At 39.3% G+C, this 16,800-nt stretch overlaps 1 protein-coding gene across 3 annotated transcripts in view; it reads right to left on the bottom strand.

The window, feature by feature from the left end:
* Positions 1–1,657: 1,657 nt before the first annotated feature.
* Positions 1,658–16,800, bottom strand: part of VCL (vinculin) — a 55,362-nt gene continuing 40,219 nt past the window's right edge. The window contains exons 12-22 of one of the 3 annotated variants that reach the window (XM_053948980.1): positions 16,053–16,252; positions 15,454–15,582; positions 14,269–14,418; positions 13,583–13,691; positions 12,301–12,603; positions 11,602–11,726; positions 11,097–11,282; positions 7,991–8,200; positions 5,671–5,874; positions 4,915–5,019; positions 1,658–4,237 (exon numbers count right to left, since the gene is read on the bottom strand). In XM_053948980.1, the coding sequence (XP_053804955.1) occupies positions 4,091–4,237; positions 4,915–5,019; positions 5,671–5,874; positions 7,991–8,200; positions 11,097–11,282; positions 11,602–11,726; positions 12,301–12,603; positions 13,583–13,691; positions 14,269–14,418; positions 15,454–15,582; positions 16,053–16,252 (1,868 nt within the window). In that variant the 3' untranslated portion in view covers positions 1,658–4,090. Of the gene's footprint in view, positions 4,238–4,914; positions 5,020–5,670; positions 5,875–7,990; positions 8,201–9,261; positions 9,450–11,096; positions 11,283–11,601; positions 11,727–12,300; positions 12,604–13,582; positions 13,692–14,268; positions 14,419–15,453; positions 15,583–16,052; positions 16,253–16,800 lie in introns of those variants that run through there. The other 2 variants (XM_053948977.1, XM_053948978.1) reach the window with 2 other exon arrangements.

Below are 16,800 nucleotides of genomic sequence, written 5' to 3'. Positions count from 1 at the left end.
CATACTCCAGAGTAGCTATCAGGTTCCAAACCATGCATTTGGTCAGTATTAATTAAGGATGGGATACTGAAGACCCTTTTTTTGTCTAAGAGACCATTTGTCTATAAGCCTGTTTGGCTTACAAATCAGTGAGTAGGTACTAGCTTTGTTTCAGATGAAGAGTAGGAACCAAAGTTACTTAGTAGTCGAAATTTCAAATACTGGGACAAAAATGATCCAGTCTGGAACAAAATCCATCTGAACCCTGTCAGTAAGGAAAGAAATGGGCATACAGTCTCTATTTGTAACTTCAGTTAATATCATTAGGGTAAACTTGGCCATAAACAACCATTTTGAATTTTTAAAATTACAGTAGATAAAACAGCAGTATGAAGAACCAGCACTCTGTGTTTCAGCAAATGGCATCTTTCAGTTACTGTACTTGTAGAAGAAATCTTGTCTTCAGAGGTAACAGGTAACAGCCCAAGCTGATGTCTGAGTAGCTGGAGCTGCCCTCTGCATTAGCAGAGGGAAATGCTGCTCCATGGTCTTTCAGAGCTGACACCCTTCCTGAGCTAGGACATAAAGGAGTGTCAGAGCTCCAGTCCCAAGCCCAGTGCTGCCTCCCACGGTGACTGAACAAGCCCTGCTTGCTCCAGGACCTTGGGCACAACAGGGAAGCTCCCACAACAGCTGTGGTCAGGGGAAAGCCCAGCTCAACACCACAACTCACTGTCAGCAAGAACTGCACTCATCTTCAGGAAACCAGTCTAGGCATAGAGATGTGTTTTGTCAAGGAAATGGTTGCAGGTGTGTGAGGCCACTACCTTTTCTTGTGTATGTGCTGGTTCCTTCTGTACCTCCAAACACAGGAAGCTCAACTGCAGAAGGGGGCCTGTGTCCCTGTTCTGTTTAAAAAAAATAACGTACCAGCACTTCTCTGAAGAGCAGAGTTTAGGGAATCAGACTGTAGCATTAGCAAGGAATTGCACTGCCAAGTTTTGATCTCCCCTTCTCCTCATGTCCAGCTCTGGGAGTGCTGACAAAGGTGGTTGTCTGTCAGGCTCTCATCTTCTTTCAGCTATGGAGAGAACTGTGAACAGTACAAACCTCTGAATTTTACCCATTATTACTAAATGGGTAAAATATTACCAGGTGCCCTCTAGGAATATGGGACTGTGTTTGGTCCTACAGTATCAATAAACATTGGTTCCAACAAGTCAGAACATTATGTGCTGGTAGAAATTTTTACCCAAAAGTGTTTATAAGACATTCTTACAGTGACAGAGTGAAGAAAATATAACAGTGGTTTCATACTCATCCCCCTTGCATTCACTTTAAGAAGTAAAATTTACATTAACAAGATGCTGGGCAGAGTAGCAGTTCTTCCCTACTGACAGGACCAGGCCAACCCCATTTTAAGTTTTCACAATACAGCAGATCACTGTCAGGTCTGAAGAAAATCTCCTTTTCTCTCCCACTGAACACAGCTTCCAGTAAATTCTTTAATTACTAGTTTGACAAGCACAAAAGACAAAAAACCTTTGTTTAATCTCCTATTTGAGAAACTCTAGAGTTTCTTTCTGTTCAGAACATGTAGAAACAACTCTGCTTTAGCTTTTTGCTGCTCTTCTTGTTACAGCATCATCCACTGCTGTTATCATTAACACTCAGAAGCTGATTTTTGTACAAATGCATTTTTATTGTTTTAACAGAACCAAAGAAAGGTTGAAAACATTAGACTATACAATACATTTTGGTTTATAAACAAAGTTTTATAGTGGTAAAACATTTCTAAGTGACATTCATGGTCTTGTTCAAATTTTTGCTGCACTTCAGGTCTGAAGACCAATAGTGTTCAAAAATGCAGTAATTGCATAAGGTGGTCAAGTATCTCGGCTTTTATAAACAGTTTGAGAACTTAGAGCAAACATTCTGGAAGAATATCAAAGGCAACCATGATTCATAATTCTCCTGCAAACATTCCTCAATAAACAAAAAGTGATCTTTGGCATAAACAATTATGTATTAAAGGCATTAGTAATATTGCATTAATATCATTCAAGCAACTAAACAGTGATGCTAAAATAATAATAATTAAAAAAAAAAAAAATCTCACAGAGAAGCCTAGATGGCAGGAGCAGGATGAGGGGATGTGAGGAGCATTGAAAAGCAATACAGGAAGACTATTTAGAAAATCCCTTTAAAATAATCCCTACGTATTCAGTGTTATGTACTATTAAATAGAAATTACTACATTAAAATTATGCTAAAGATCTGATATAAACCAACCAAATGCATCCAGGTTAAGGCTCTGGCACCCCTTCCTTCCTCTTCCTGTTGCAGGTAACTGCAAGAAGAGAGTACTAAGGAAAGATCCTAAGTACCAAATATTTGATGATACCCAGACACAAGGAGCAAATTCAAGAAGAACACACGCCTTCTCTTGCTGAGGTCAGTTTGAGACAGTTGTATTATCAACAGTTTAACTTCCCTTTTTAGATAACAGTGCAATGAAGGGGGTGGAGGGGAGAAAGTCCAAGCACAGAATAACTGTTACAGGCAGGTAGAGGACAGCTGAGTGTGCTGTGTCTCTTCCTTTGAGCTGTTAAGACTGAGAAGTTTTTCCCCAAGGACACTTCTATTCAAGGTGGTTTGATCGTGCAACAATTCTCAGCAAATTAAGAGGGTATTATGAGGTCAGTGCTGATTTGGGCAAAAGTCTGCAAATATTCCTTGCAAATGGAGAAACTCAAACAATTTTTCCATAGGTCAATTACATGAACAGGTATGAATATATGTATATATATATGAAGCCACATTCAATTGTGGAAGGATGAAACATCAGAAGTCTATTTTAATAAGGGGAGGGAGTTGGGGGGGGTTCATTGTTGTCATTTTGTTTGGGATATTTTTAAAGATACAGTAACCCTTTGTTCAATTCACTTGAAAAAAAGGTTTTGAGACTCCAAACTCCAAGCAGTAAAAATAATGAGGTTTGTGCAGCATTAGGAACCACCATTTGCTGGTAGGCACCAGCTTACCTAAAGAGGGTTTCATGTCCCTGCAGAGCTCAGGTTTCAAGAAGCTTATGCATTGTTGGAAAGAAGAACAGTGAGACTAAAGGAATTTTTAAACTGAATATATTTATCTTTTAATTTTCACCTTGAGCAGCTGGAATAATATTAGATGGAGGGAAGAGGGAAATAAGAATAATTCCATGTGCTCATTTGGTTTTCAAAAAGAAAGAGCCAGCACGTGGCATTTTCTGGTCCTGGACACATAGCTAAGTTAACAGAACCAGGATTTTTCAGCTCACGACATTGCTGAATTGAGCGAGGAAGGAGTTGCATGATTTAAGGTCTCCAGCCATAAGGCTCAAGCTGTCAACAGTGTGCCACTAACAATCTGCAAAACCTTTCAGTACAGTACAAGAGTTCTGGAATGCCTACCTACAGGGTGACAGGAGGGGAACAGAGACAGCTCCAGTTACTGTTAAAGTACTGTTGCCAGGCAAGAATTAAAAGCAAAAAGCATTTCAGACATGGAGTTTTAATCCTCAGTTTACAACTGTTATGCTGCCCTGCCTTCCCTCTTTTAATCAAAAACCCCACACCTTCCATCATTTCTGCATGGTTTTAGAATAGCCAGATAAATCCTGTTGAGAAGTTGAATGTTTCTGTGTCAATGATTGTCCCTAAAAAAATGCCAAGTAACCAAGTGTCCTAAACTCTCAAGACAAGATTGAAGTGAGGTCCATGTTTTATATCATCACATGGAAACTACTGGAATATGCAGTGCATAAATGAAATGTGCTTCTGGGAGTACAGAATTCACTAAAAGAATCTTGAAAAGAAAAAAAAAAAAAAAAAAAAAATTAAATATAAGAACTGTCTACTGTTGGCAGCAAATTCGAGGTGTTGGATATCAAATGTATTCCAAAGACATTTGAAATGTATTATCATATAATTCATACCCTTAGAATGGGGCATTAGCATAAACTAATCTTAAACTCACGTATACAGCACCTTCTGCTGTTAATATATCTCTTCTGTTTCCAAAAAAAAAAGGCATTTTATGTTACAGAAACCAATACTAATGTGGCAAGTATTTACTGATACCATGGGGTCTTTCTGACCCAGCGAAGAGTGAATCCAGCATCTGTTCTTATCTTAATGGATGCTGCTTCAGCTTCTCTCACAGTTTCCTTCACAGACTGCATGAGATTCTGGGCATTATGAACCAACATCTCAGTTGCCTGTCAAGAAAAACAAGAATTTCCAATATATCAGTAAATACCATGATTAGGACAGTAGCATCTAAACTCTTTGTGCACAAAAACTCCCAGTACAAATATATTAAGTCTGTTGCCTGAAACTATGAAAATATAATTGAAGTAACTGTCTCCGGGAACCAGCGTTATCCTGACTCAAAACAAAACTTTCCTGTTCCTCACCGTGTATTTGTGCAAAATCTGAATACAACCTTAATGTCACTAAGTAGAATAACCTCTCTCGGAAGCCAAAGCTGCGAGATTTCACCTGAAAAGATGCATTTGGAAGGTAACTGAGGTGCAGGGGACTCGAGATAATGTTGGAAAAAAACCGTTTCCCCTGGAATCCACCCGAGGGCGCCCCTGCCCCTCGCAGGTCCCGTCTGCAGTGGCAAGTCCTTCCCTCGGCTTTTTACTGGGCAAAGCAGGAGATTAACAAATTGTTCCTCACAAAATTGGAACCCGAGTAGCTTTTTGGCTTGTTCCTCTCTTAAAATGTAGCGTTTGAGCCAGAAACCAAGGTGCTCTACTAAAGTTATCTTCTCTAAACAGCTGAGGCGAGCTTCAAGTTCCCAGAACACATCTGCTAGAACAGGTTGTGTATTTGTCCCCATAAAAGTGATCAACAATTCCATGCTACCATCACTCTTTACACCTCTTACCTGTTCCGACTCTTCATCACTGATATTAGTTCTGCCCAGCATGGTAGCTTTGACAGTGGAGAGAATTTTCAGCTGTGTACTGATGGTTGGGATTCGCTCACAGACCTAAGTAACAGGGATAAAAACCACTTCATATTGTAAATCGAACCAATACATTATGCATCCATTTTCTTCAGTTTTTTTTTTTTTTTTTACTATTAGAAAATGAATGAGCATAGAGGTGATCCTACAACCTTCAAGACTATCTGATAAATATTGGTAGGATCTTTGAATCTTATTTTACTTGCTTTGGGAATATTTGGGATGGAGATGACATTTTTCCATTCTTCCTGATACTCCTCAAATGTCTGATTGGTTAGGAATAGCATTATTTATATATATAATATATATTTGCCAAGACTAAAAAAACTTAGAATTGTTGCACTTTCGGTACTATTCTTCGATGCAAAGGAATGACTGAACGAAATACAAAACAATGCAGACTTAGGACAGATCAGTACTTATAGCATAGTATTTTTTCAAAAGTTCTTTTGACATCAAATTCTAACTTTACAGAATATACGTTCACATAAATATATACATATACATATATACATATATACATATATATATGTATTCCTATGGGATCTAAAAACACAGACCTTGACAAACTTTCCAAGCCGAGGGAAGATACCCATGATTGACTGGCACAATTCCTGTGCTCACTCCCACTGAGAGAGGCACAGCATGGCAGCATCGGAGCAGTTCCCTCGTTACCTGCAGGAGGTTTGTTCTGATGCGCTTGTCTGTGCACTGCTTTGCCACCTCCTTGGCGAGCCGGGTGACCTCGTCGGACGCCTTGGCGATGTCCTTGGCGCACTGGATGAGGGCACGCTTGTTGCCGCTGCCGCCTCTGACCAGGCGCGACATCTCGGCCATGAGCAGCGCCATGCGCTTCGCCGCCGCGATGATGTCGTTGCCCTGCACGGAACGACACAGTCACTGCTCCTGCCAGCGTGCTGGCACGTCACCGCTCAGTAGAAACACCCGAAGAAGTTAAGGGAGGAAGAACCACTTGTGAACACAGAAGGGGTTTCTTCAAGGAACAGGGAAGATCTGTACTAACTACTTGTTACTGACATTTTTTTCTAAACACTCAGGGAAAAAAGTTCACTTCAAAACTGAAAAAGAAGTTGTAAAGTGTTAGTTTGTCCATGGAATGAGCTACTGCTCTGATGACTAGATTTTAGGATAAAGCATGTTATTAGCATTTGAAATTCCAGATTTTCCCCCAAAAAATACTTCTTTTAAAGTAAAAAAAAACATGCTAAACAACCTGTTAAACCAGTTGTTGTCGTAACAGTTGAGCATGGAATTTTCAGTGGCATCTGAAACTAAAGTTGTTAAAGCACCAGCTATGCTGCTAGTAATGCTAAAGGATAAATGGAAAAGAATCTGACACATATAACTTCTGTCACCAGTAATGTGGAACTGAGATGCAACTTTTACTTTTTTAAAAATTATTCCTTGAAAATAAATCTTTTTTGATACAATCTCTCCCTTTAAAATAAAGCCTTCAGGAGAGAAGGACATGGATTACCAAAAGATAATCTAGTGATATTTCTCATATTAAAATCAAGATTCCTTGTACATCAAAATTTTAAGTCACAGAAATACATCTGAGAAATATTTGATATGTGAATTAATTGTGACCAAGGCAAACCCATTTCTTATACACTGTTCCAAAGAGAAACCTAGTGCAAGGGAAAGCAGACCTAGTTGATTGATTGTTAGTAGTCTGTCAGTACATTTAGTGTATTTATCTTACTCCCTTTCATAGAAAGTTGTTAGTCAAAAGAGAACTATTTGGTGCTTTGAAGCATTCCTTTTGTGAGGATGAAATAGCAGCAGAGTGAGTTTAAATATTAGTACACGCTTTCCCTAGAACAATCCCACAGATAATGACCAAGGAAGTTCAGAGCAAGGAGTACACAGTGAGAACCCAGCTGAGCCAAGGTATCCTCTACCCTGTGCACACACTTCTGTGACTCACTACGAGCAAGTTCAAGATGATATCCCAGGCATTTTACAGATACAGTGACCCAAACAGCTGAGCTATTCGTTACCGTGACCTATTAACTGAACAGTTTGCTACTATAACCAGTTAGGATATAAATGACATAACACAAAGCTTTTCCATGTTTTCACGTAGAAGGATCAGTGTCTAATAAGTTATCCAAGCACCAGAATCTGAAAAGGACAAGAACATTTTTAAAGCCCTTTTTATTAAGATGGTTTAGTATAACTATCTATGTAAGTATACACACACATACATATGCACACTCCCCTAACTTTTGTTTGTTATAGGACACCAACCTTATTTTTTGCAGCATGCTATGAAAAGTGCCCAGTCTTGCAAACATTTGTGCTTAGACAGAAGACAGGCTACTTGTGAATGTCTGAACCTCGTTAGATTTCCACTGGTTTCATATAGACAGGATCTCAATTCAGCAGCTAACAGCATTCAGTGCAGCTTCTTCAGAAAAGAATTCTCTCAAGACCAGCATTTGCAATACAGCCCAGTGCAAGCCAGCAGTCAGGCAGTCTCTTCCATAAACACTGCCATACAAAGCCATTCCTTGTTGGAAGGGATGTTAATTGGCGGCATCAATTGAGGCCAAGCAGAATAGACACCTTAAATGACTTCTTGAATTCTGTAACTCTGCTGCATCCGGAAGTCATTAGGAAACCATTAACCATGGCTTCCCAGGTAGCACGTGAATAGAAAAAGGAACCGAAGGGGAGGAAGACAATCCCTATTAAAATTTCAAAACTGCCATAACAAAGAAGACCAGGCAGATGCAAAGGGAGAGGAAGTCTTTGAATATTAATAAGTGACCCCAATCAAGCTTCAATCCGGCACTGACAAACAGATCTAGCAAACTTGTGAAGCCACTCTCAGTCCTTAAAATGAAGTGCAGACACACTTATTCATTCAGGATGGTGGGGCCCAGCATGGGATCAAGAGTGATGCAAATGTGTCAGCGTTCCAAGTGGCCGGATGCACGCGGATCAGTCCCCGGGGACTCAGGAGTACCTTACTAGACCACTTGGTTGCTTCCCGGTGTAGAGACTGAGCAGCAGCCAGAATGGGCTGGTTAACGGGCTGATTGGTTGGCATTAACAGCAGCTCAGGCTCGTAATCATCTTCAATGTCATAGGGGAGAGTGAATTCAACATCTGCATCATCCTCCTCATCTACATCTACACCAGCCTCAGCCGCTTCATTAATCACAGTCACATCAGGCTTTGCAGGTGGCAGCAAGGGTGGAGAAACAGGGGACAGTTAGTACAAGAAGCAGAATTTGGTAGAAGAGCACAAACTGAGCAGTTTTAGTGACCAAAACATCCTCTTGGCCTCTCAGGATTTGACAAGGCAGCTCTAGGATCAGGTCAAGGGGAGGAGGGGAAGGAACAGAAGATTAGCAGAAGGAAAGAAACAGTTCACCTGTGAACCAAAGTCACCAAAAATATTAAGAAGTTACAATTCAAATATGGAGCAACATTTTCCATCTGAGCATTCAGCTTCTGTAGACAGGCTGACCCACAGAACAACATTTTACTGGCAGGTCAACAATGAAATGAATGGCTTTTCTGTCTCAATGGAAGCTGCTCTGACTGCACAGGAGCAGGCACAGCAGTTGATGACTGTGGTATTTGTGCAGATACAAAGCTTTGTATGGAAGCCCATTTGTGTGTGTGATAAGAGCAGATAGCAGCAGAAAAGCCACTGACACTGCTTGCTGTAGAGTAAAAAAAAAGAGATGGGATGGAAGACACTGTAGAAGCAAGTACTGAGGTACCACACAGAACATGTAAAAGAGCAATACAGGGTTCAAAAAAGAAGAGGTGATGTTGAATGCCATGAATACTGTGAATATTACAGTTCTTAAAGAAGACTGAAATGGAATTAATTAAAAAAGAGGATTATGAAGCATGATAATGATACTGTTTTGCCACGGTATGTTGTATCCATTACCTTCAAAAAGAAAAAAAAAAAGAAAGGGGGTTCAAGCAAATAAATTATGTTAGAGAAGTTCTCAAGGAAGAGGTAAGAGGTATAACAATATAGGCATTAATAATACAGCAATGTTTCAAAACAAAAGTAGTCTACAAGTTTACTAACTGTATTTCTTCAATTAAAGCCAAGTATGATAAAGTAAGATACCAAGTAAGATACCCTTACCAAAAACTGTGCATTTGCAACTGTGTTTTGCTTAAGATATGGTCTTTTATAGAAAAAAAACAAACCATCTTTGTCAACAACTACATACAGGAAATTTGGAACTTTAACATTTGTAAGGCCAAACCAACTCATCTTCAAAGGCAGCTTTTATTTAAGTCTTAATCTAATGAAAAGTATCCAAATATCCCTCATTTTCTGATTTATCCAAATGAGGGGGAAGACAGGGAAATTAAAGCAATAGACATTGTTCAACTGGTGTTCCATGAGAAAAATGGAGTACATGAAAGCCCAGAATCCACTCAGTGAAGAGCTGCTTTGTAAAGAAGGAGAAAAACAGATTTTCATTCTTAGAAGAATGAACAATGCTATCAATGTTTTTTAAAGACTAAGTACTTGTTTACCCGCTCCTCCCACTTTACTACAGGTGAAGTACCAGTAGAGTGTGATCAGCAAAAAGGCAAAAGAGTTGACACACAGTCTGTTGGGACTTCATACAAGCAAGACCTTATAGTTCTGTTTTTCCAGGTCTAGCCCATATTCCTCAGAAGCACTGTCCCATCAATCCCTCTTCCAACCAATCAGGTGAGTTCAGAGACTACAGAAGTTTCTAAAACTTCTTCTCCCAAAACAGACTGTGGGAATAACTGAGCTCCTATTGCTAAAATTATATTGCTAAAAAAGAATTAGAAGGACAATTGTCAGGCTGACTTACTGGTCTGTTAGTCTCAAATGAAAGAAACAGCAATGAATACAGTGTTTTATAGTCTGAAGTTACTGAGCTTGGAAGTCTTTCATAATCAGCAAGGAGTTTTAAGGTCTGCTGCTTGGCTTTGCACTATTTAATTTAGAATGCATATAGTGTATATATATGGTAAAAGCATTTTTTACCTACTCTGTATTAAGTTACCAGTTGTGGGATTCCAACATCAAAACACATTTAGGAAACTGAAATTAAAGCTTTTAGCCTCAAAATTACCTTCTGAGATGACTAATACATTCCAGTATTGTCTCTTTAGTAATATAAAAATGTGTTTGGTATATCCAGAAGTATGGGGAAAATAGAGCTTTGGATTTTGGATAAAAGACACTCAAAGAGATTTGCAGAAACTTCTTTTGTATTTTATCTGTGCTTCCAAAACACATGTTCCTTTAGCCCAAAGCACTGAAGCTGATTCTCTAAGCTATTCAAGTTTATCTCCTACTCACCACCTAATTTAGTTCAGAGAAAGGAAGAGATTATAAAAGCCGAATTCTGACCCTTAAGTTTACACTTGCAGAAGCCTAAATCTCTGAAGTTCTTACTCAGCACTCAGCTTGTGCCAGAGAAAAAATGTAGCTCTTGGGGGAAGGAGGGAGAAAAGAAGAGCAAAACAAAGTGATATTAGCATTTATGAGACTGGCAAATTCACACTTCTTCATAGCACTGAAATGGAAAGGAAATTCATCATTTCAGCCTTAATAGCCAATGTGACTCACTCCAAAAAAAGAATGAGACCAGGCCACCAATTTGGTCATTTTTCCCATCATAAATGCATCAGATTCCCATCATAAATGCAGCTTCTTCCAGAATTAAGACAAACCAAGTCATGATTTCTGCAGCTGGCATCTGCAACATCCATATGGACTTTTCCATATAGACTTTTTCAAGTCAATTAAATACAGCACAAGCATAGCTATTAGTGACTGTTTAGGCAACACCAGCACCAAGGATCACAAACAGCTTAGCATACAGAGCATATTTGTGTTCCCAGGGGTATGTTAATAAAGCAGTCTAGCAATTCTAAGTATTGTTGACCCTAGTTCACTCTGATCTCAAAAGAGTTTCTAATTCCTCCTACACCACTGTTTTTACTATTTAGTCTGTGAAAGACACTGTCATAAGATGAGACACATTGATCCTGAAAATAAAATTAAAAGAGAATCCTTTTAGCACAAAACACTTACAACAAATTCTTACCTTGCTAGACCATTTCCGAGCTTCATCATGCAACTGTCTAGCAGCCATCATCATGGGCTGATTGATTGCTTCTCCTGCCTTTTGCTCTGGGAACTCTTCATCCTTTTCTTCAGGTGGTGGTGGTCTGGGCGGGGGAACCTCCCCCTCTGGCAGGGGGGGTTTTGGAGGAGCAAGCTCATCAGTCAGCTAAGGAAGGCAAACACCTTATTGAGTGCAATGAAATAGAGCAAAGATTGAGCAAACAGTGCTGTCATGGCAAGACATGACTGTATGACCTCAGGCCTTTTTCCAGTTTTTCAAGTGCTTCCTGTTAAAGAAAATACCGTATTTTAATCTTTCCTTTTGAATGCTGGATTGATATTTTTTAGACTTGAGGCTACTTGTACACATGGCTGGCCAGCCAATACCTTTTACTTATAAGGAACAATAAGATACTTAAGTAATTTCAGTGTAATCCACACATCAATGACAACTGTGTGTTTTATTACAAACTACCTACACTTACATGAAGGTGCTCAAGGTCAGGAGGAGGAGGAGGAAAATCTGGTTCCTGAGGCTGGAAGGCTTCTCTAACTTTGGCCACAGCTCCTAGAATTTTGTATCCAGAATCCAAGAAACTCTTCTGCAAGCCTGAACAAAAATTCCAATACCAGTTTAATAACAATTTAATAGGACTTGGCAATACTTAGAACACTACCCCCAAAAATTATTTCTATAATGTACTGTGCCAAGTACACTTACATGTGTATTTAAAAACTACCAAACTGTTTATAGCAGACTTGCATGCTTGAAATGTTAGTGTCATATGCAACATGCATAAAATAAAGCCTTTGTTGAATAATAATCACTATCAATAGTCGAAGTAATTCCCTGAACAACTTTTAGAATCAAAAAAACTACATAATATTTTGTTTATATAAAGTAGTATTACTTAAAACTAGTAACAAATGTTTCTAATTAAGAACATGAAATTGCAGATCATACTAGAATGCTGAATCCTTTTCCCTTGAATATGCCAAAGGCCTTTGATTGCATTTTAGAACAGCAGGATGCAGTAGTTAATGGTGTGAGCTTGATTTCATCATTCTGAGATGGAAGTGTACACCATATTTACATAAAAGCTGAATAAGAAAAAACGAGCACTACTTCACATCATCACCAGTCAATAAAAGGCACATTTTAAATGAGCTGACTGAATCCTTACCAGGATCAGAAATGCTGCCTGCTACAGCTTTAGCATCCATTACCATGGGTGATATAGTTTTGCTCAGCTCATCAGAGGCTGCTTTAACAGCCTCCCGAAATTTAGGGTCTTCGGAATTTTCCACCTCCCGTTTTGCGACCAACAGGATGCGGTTTGCTCGTCTGGCAATGCTGGTGGCACCAGCTACCAGCATCTGAGGTTGCATGTTGGCCATTGCAACTTTACATTTATCCAGGTCCTTCTTAATGGCCTCTTCTGATGCATCCAACAGAGATTTAGTATCAATGGCTTCATCCACCAACCCTAGAATAAAAGTTAAATACATTAATATTCTAGTTTTATCTGTGGAAAGGGATATTTGGTGTTCCAGAGATAGTTCAAAACCAGAAAAGTATTTTAAAACTGGGGTCAGGAGAAGAGTAGAAGAAGGCATGGAAATCAGACCAAAGTACTACTGCAGTTTAACTTGTGATTCTGTTGTACCTCTGTGACAGTTACCATAGTGAAGCTTGTTAATGACACCCCAAGCTCTTATTCCTCTATCATGGAACATTGTTTCAGTCAAGAACTGGCTTACACAGTATATGCAGCAGAGATTCTTTCTTCACACCAAATTTATTTAAGCATATTCAGTACTTTTTGTACTCTCCCATTCATTCCAAAGGAAATATCCCTCTGGCTGTGCTTTTTACATAGGGGTGATTCATAGTGACAAGAAAATGAGATTTAAAATAACCAGGATTTAATTACTGGGATGAAGGAGGCGATAGTACAGTCAGCTACTCAGCAGGTCAACGCAAAGGATCTGCACTTGGGAAGGACTGAAACATTTCAGTGCCTCAGCAGAATCAGTAGCTTTGTCTTCTTCTCCGTATTCATTGAGCTGTTGCAATATTTTGAACGTGTTTTCTTTCCTTCAGTTAGTTAGTTATCTGTCCTATTTCAATATGCCAAGATTATACAGAAGAAAACCTCAAGTTGTCACAGTGATATACTGCTAGAATAGCAACTGCAATAAAAAATGATGGTATTCTAATTTTCCCAAAAAAGAACTAAAGCAGGATTTGCTCCTCTACAGCTCAGTACTAACAGATAAGCCAACTATTTTGTATATTCTGTAACATATATATCTTCCTGGAGGCAGAGAGCACGTTCCCACTTCTCTTAATTTATTTTTAATCAGTCATTCTTTGCATGTTTCATCAATCCAAACAGCATGGAGAGAAATCTATATAAGCTAGTTAGGAACAGGTAGGATCTTCAACAAAAATTCCTACTTTACCTGTCATTTTTTCTACATTATCAATCCATTGGTTTTTCATGGTCTCAAAATGTTCATAAGCAGCTTGATTCCCAGGATTTCTTAAGAGGATACGAGCTGCTGACACTACCTGCCAACAGAAGACATTTTTAATTATCAGTACACATCAACATTACACACATTTTTGGAAGTGCATTTGTTTTTTCAGGACTGGGTGTGTAGCTCCACATTTGAAAACCTAGTTCATTAATTCTAATGCAGTATCTAGCTCCTTGAAGATCTACCATACTTCTGAAATTATCTGGCACAAATACTTTTTTCTGGAACTTCAATTACATACTAATTTATCTTATTAACAACTTTTGAAAGCACTAAAGTACAATACTTATTACACTACCAACATTTAGATAGAAGTTAATTTTGTAAAAAAAGAGCATTTTTACATATTTTACTAAGCCTCAAAATAATTTTGTTTCAAGTGCAAGTCACAGACACTTCTGTCCAAGACTTGAAAAATAAAATGTCATTTGATCATTTTGTTCTACTTTTAGTATAGTGTATAGAAATATTTGCCATTCCCCTTTTCAGAGTGTCAGCACTATGTTCCTTGTTGGTATTAACAACTTTCTTTGAGAACAGAAGCATAAGGAAAATCCCCTGAAAGTCATCCCCAGCTCTTTTAACAGCCCTTCAAACCCAGCAAGCACCTGTGGGGTGAGTTCCCTTGCTGATTTCACTGTTGCCTGAATGCCCTCCACAGTAGTTTTATTGGCAGTTCCAACTGCAGCTGCTTTTTCTGCTGTAGCTCCCAGTCTAGCAGCATGGTTTTCAAAGTTTGCTGCTCTTTCATCAAACACCTAGTTGTCAGAAGAGAAAAAAACATTAAAAAAAGCCCTAACCTCCTTAAAAGAACACAGAATTTCTTCAAAATGTCAGAGACACCTTTGTAACATCCCCACTTAACTCATCCTGAGAGGATGCAAAAGGACACAAAAGCTTTGAAGGCATTTGTTTCTTTTAATCTTTACATTAACCAGACTTTCTTCTTTACTAACTCAATGGGACAACTAAGGAGATGGCTAAACTCTTTACAGCTTCAAGGTATGAAGTTCAGTAATTCCTGATGACTACTTCTGCAAGTAGTCCTGATGACTACTTTAATACTCTATTAAAACTATTTTAGCTCAGAGATTCATCTTCAAACCCGTAACACAAATGTAACTATATTTGAAAGATAAATAAGGGGGTTTACACTAGAAAAAAATCCCCTCCTTTTACAGTCTTAGATATGCGAGAAACAGAATACTTGGACAAAAAGCTATCCTGCCATAAAGCTGAATTCTCCAAGGCCTTGGGAATTATTTTGATCATATAGCCAAAAGCCAAAATAGCCAAACAGAACTGCCAGACTCTGCATTTTAGGTACTTCATGTGCAGCCAGTGGCTTTCAAGTACAGGAAACAATATCCAGCAGCAGAACAGGTTTAATCTGTTGATTAATTCTGGCATGAATTTGACTATTGTAATCAGCTTATGTAATGCTGAGTTATAAAAATCCATCAACTAGCGTGTTAGGGATTTTTGCACAAGAATTTTGTAGCCTGCTGATGGCAATGTGATACCAACAATATAGGGAGACATTTTTGCCATTTACTGAAGTCAGGGACAACACTGTTTCCAGGGTTATGCAATTCAGAGTCTCCAGGAGTCTGGAGACGTTTGCATAGTAATCTTTATGTTGTCAGAATTAATAAGCATGTACCACAAACTTGAGAAAAAATACCTATTAATTTTTCAGAACACTGATTTATTTTTCAAAATACCAATTCAGGTAAAATTAAACAATAACTGAAGCTTCATATGGAAAGAAAAGACCACCTGGGTATACTTGCCTCGTCTCTGTTAGGAGCATCTGACGGAGCAGTGGCTGCTACTGCTAACAATTTAATAGGAGTTGTGGTGTCACTAAAAACATCAGAAACTTCCTGGGTCATTGCTTCTTGCATTCGTGCTTTAAGATCCTTAAAAAAGTGGAAAATTATTAGCAGCATATGATAGAGGTATATAAGGTTGTAAGGGTTCAAATCCCATAAAACCTTCTCTTGCAAAAAAATGCTTGTTCCAATGGCAGACATTAAGACAAAATTACCTTAAAAGTATGACCAATTGATCACCTTTTACATAATTTGAAATATACAAAGCTTACATACCACTCCTTGAAGCAGCATTAGAAGCTATGAACAGCATGATTTGAGACCTTGCCTCTCAAATTTGCAATGCTAGCATACTATTTTCTTTTAAGAGAGACTTAAATTTCCCTTCTAAATTGTTCATTTGAAATTAACCCCCATGGCATGATAACAAGGCCTTTCTGGAAAGTTTGCTTTAAACACCTCAGCTGAACCAACAGGTCTCACACACACAAGGCTGGCTCAGAGGAGCGAAGGGTTCCAGCGCATCGCGTGCTTGCCTGCACAGAGCAGGTCCTTACCTTCAGCGAGTCCTGGAGCTGAGCAGCAATCGCCCTGGCCTGGGGCGACTCGCCCTCGCCTCGCGCAGCCAGCTCAGCCAGCTGGGCAGAGAGCTGCTCCACGCGGTCACACTTGGCCAGCAGGTCCTGCCGGTACGGGCCCATCATGACGTTGGCCAAGCGCCGGCCTTCGGCAACCAGCCCGCGGATGGCTGCCTGGCCTGCAGGGGACAGGGCACCGGGCAGTAACGCGCGGGGCGTAAGAACCAGAGCACCACCAAGTGCCGCTCGCCTACGCGCATGCATCGCAACTCTTGGTGGTTTTTAAGAACACTTCCCTAGGTGGTAGAAAAGATCTTGTGCAATTTATCGCTGAATAATTACAGTTCAAAACCACAGAGGAATTCAACTGTCTCCAGTTTCTTTTTGCCTAATTCAGCAACTCTGGCTAGAGATACATCCTTTTTATGAGAGTGGTCTGACAAAAATTAACCATGGCAGCTGTCAGGTATTTCTACATAACTAATCTGTTGACTCCAATAAAAAGCACTTACAAATTTCAAATACTGCAATTCATCCCCACATTAGAAGATGAGCAGCAAGAGGGGAAGAAAAGACAAGTAGAAACATAACTTAAAAAGACAAATGCCCTCTCTCTCAGAATTCCAGAAGCCATAAGTAACAAGTGTCAAGTAGCCTGGACTGGAAGGGACAGTGGGGGTAGGGAACACCTTACAAAGCCTCCACAGTGTGTCAAAAGCTTTTCAAT

Source organism: Vidua chalybeata, chromosome 8 (assembly GCF_026979565.1).
Source record: "Vidua chalybeata isolate OUT-0048 chromosome 8, bVidCha1 merged haplotype, whole genome shotgun sequence".
Classification (NCBI taxonomy): Eukaryota; Metazoa; Chordata; class Aves; order Passeriformes; family Viduidae; genus Vidua; species Vidua chalybeata.
The sequence above is the reverse complement of the archived record's forward strand: the minus strand, read 5'-3'. Positions and strand labels throughout refer to the sequence as shown.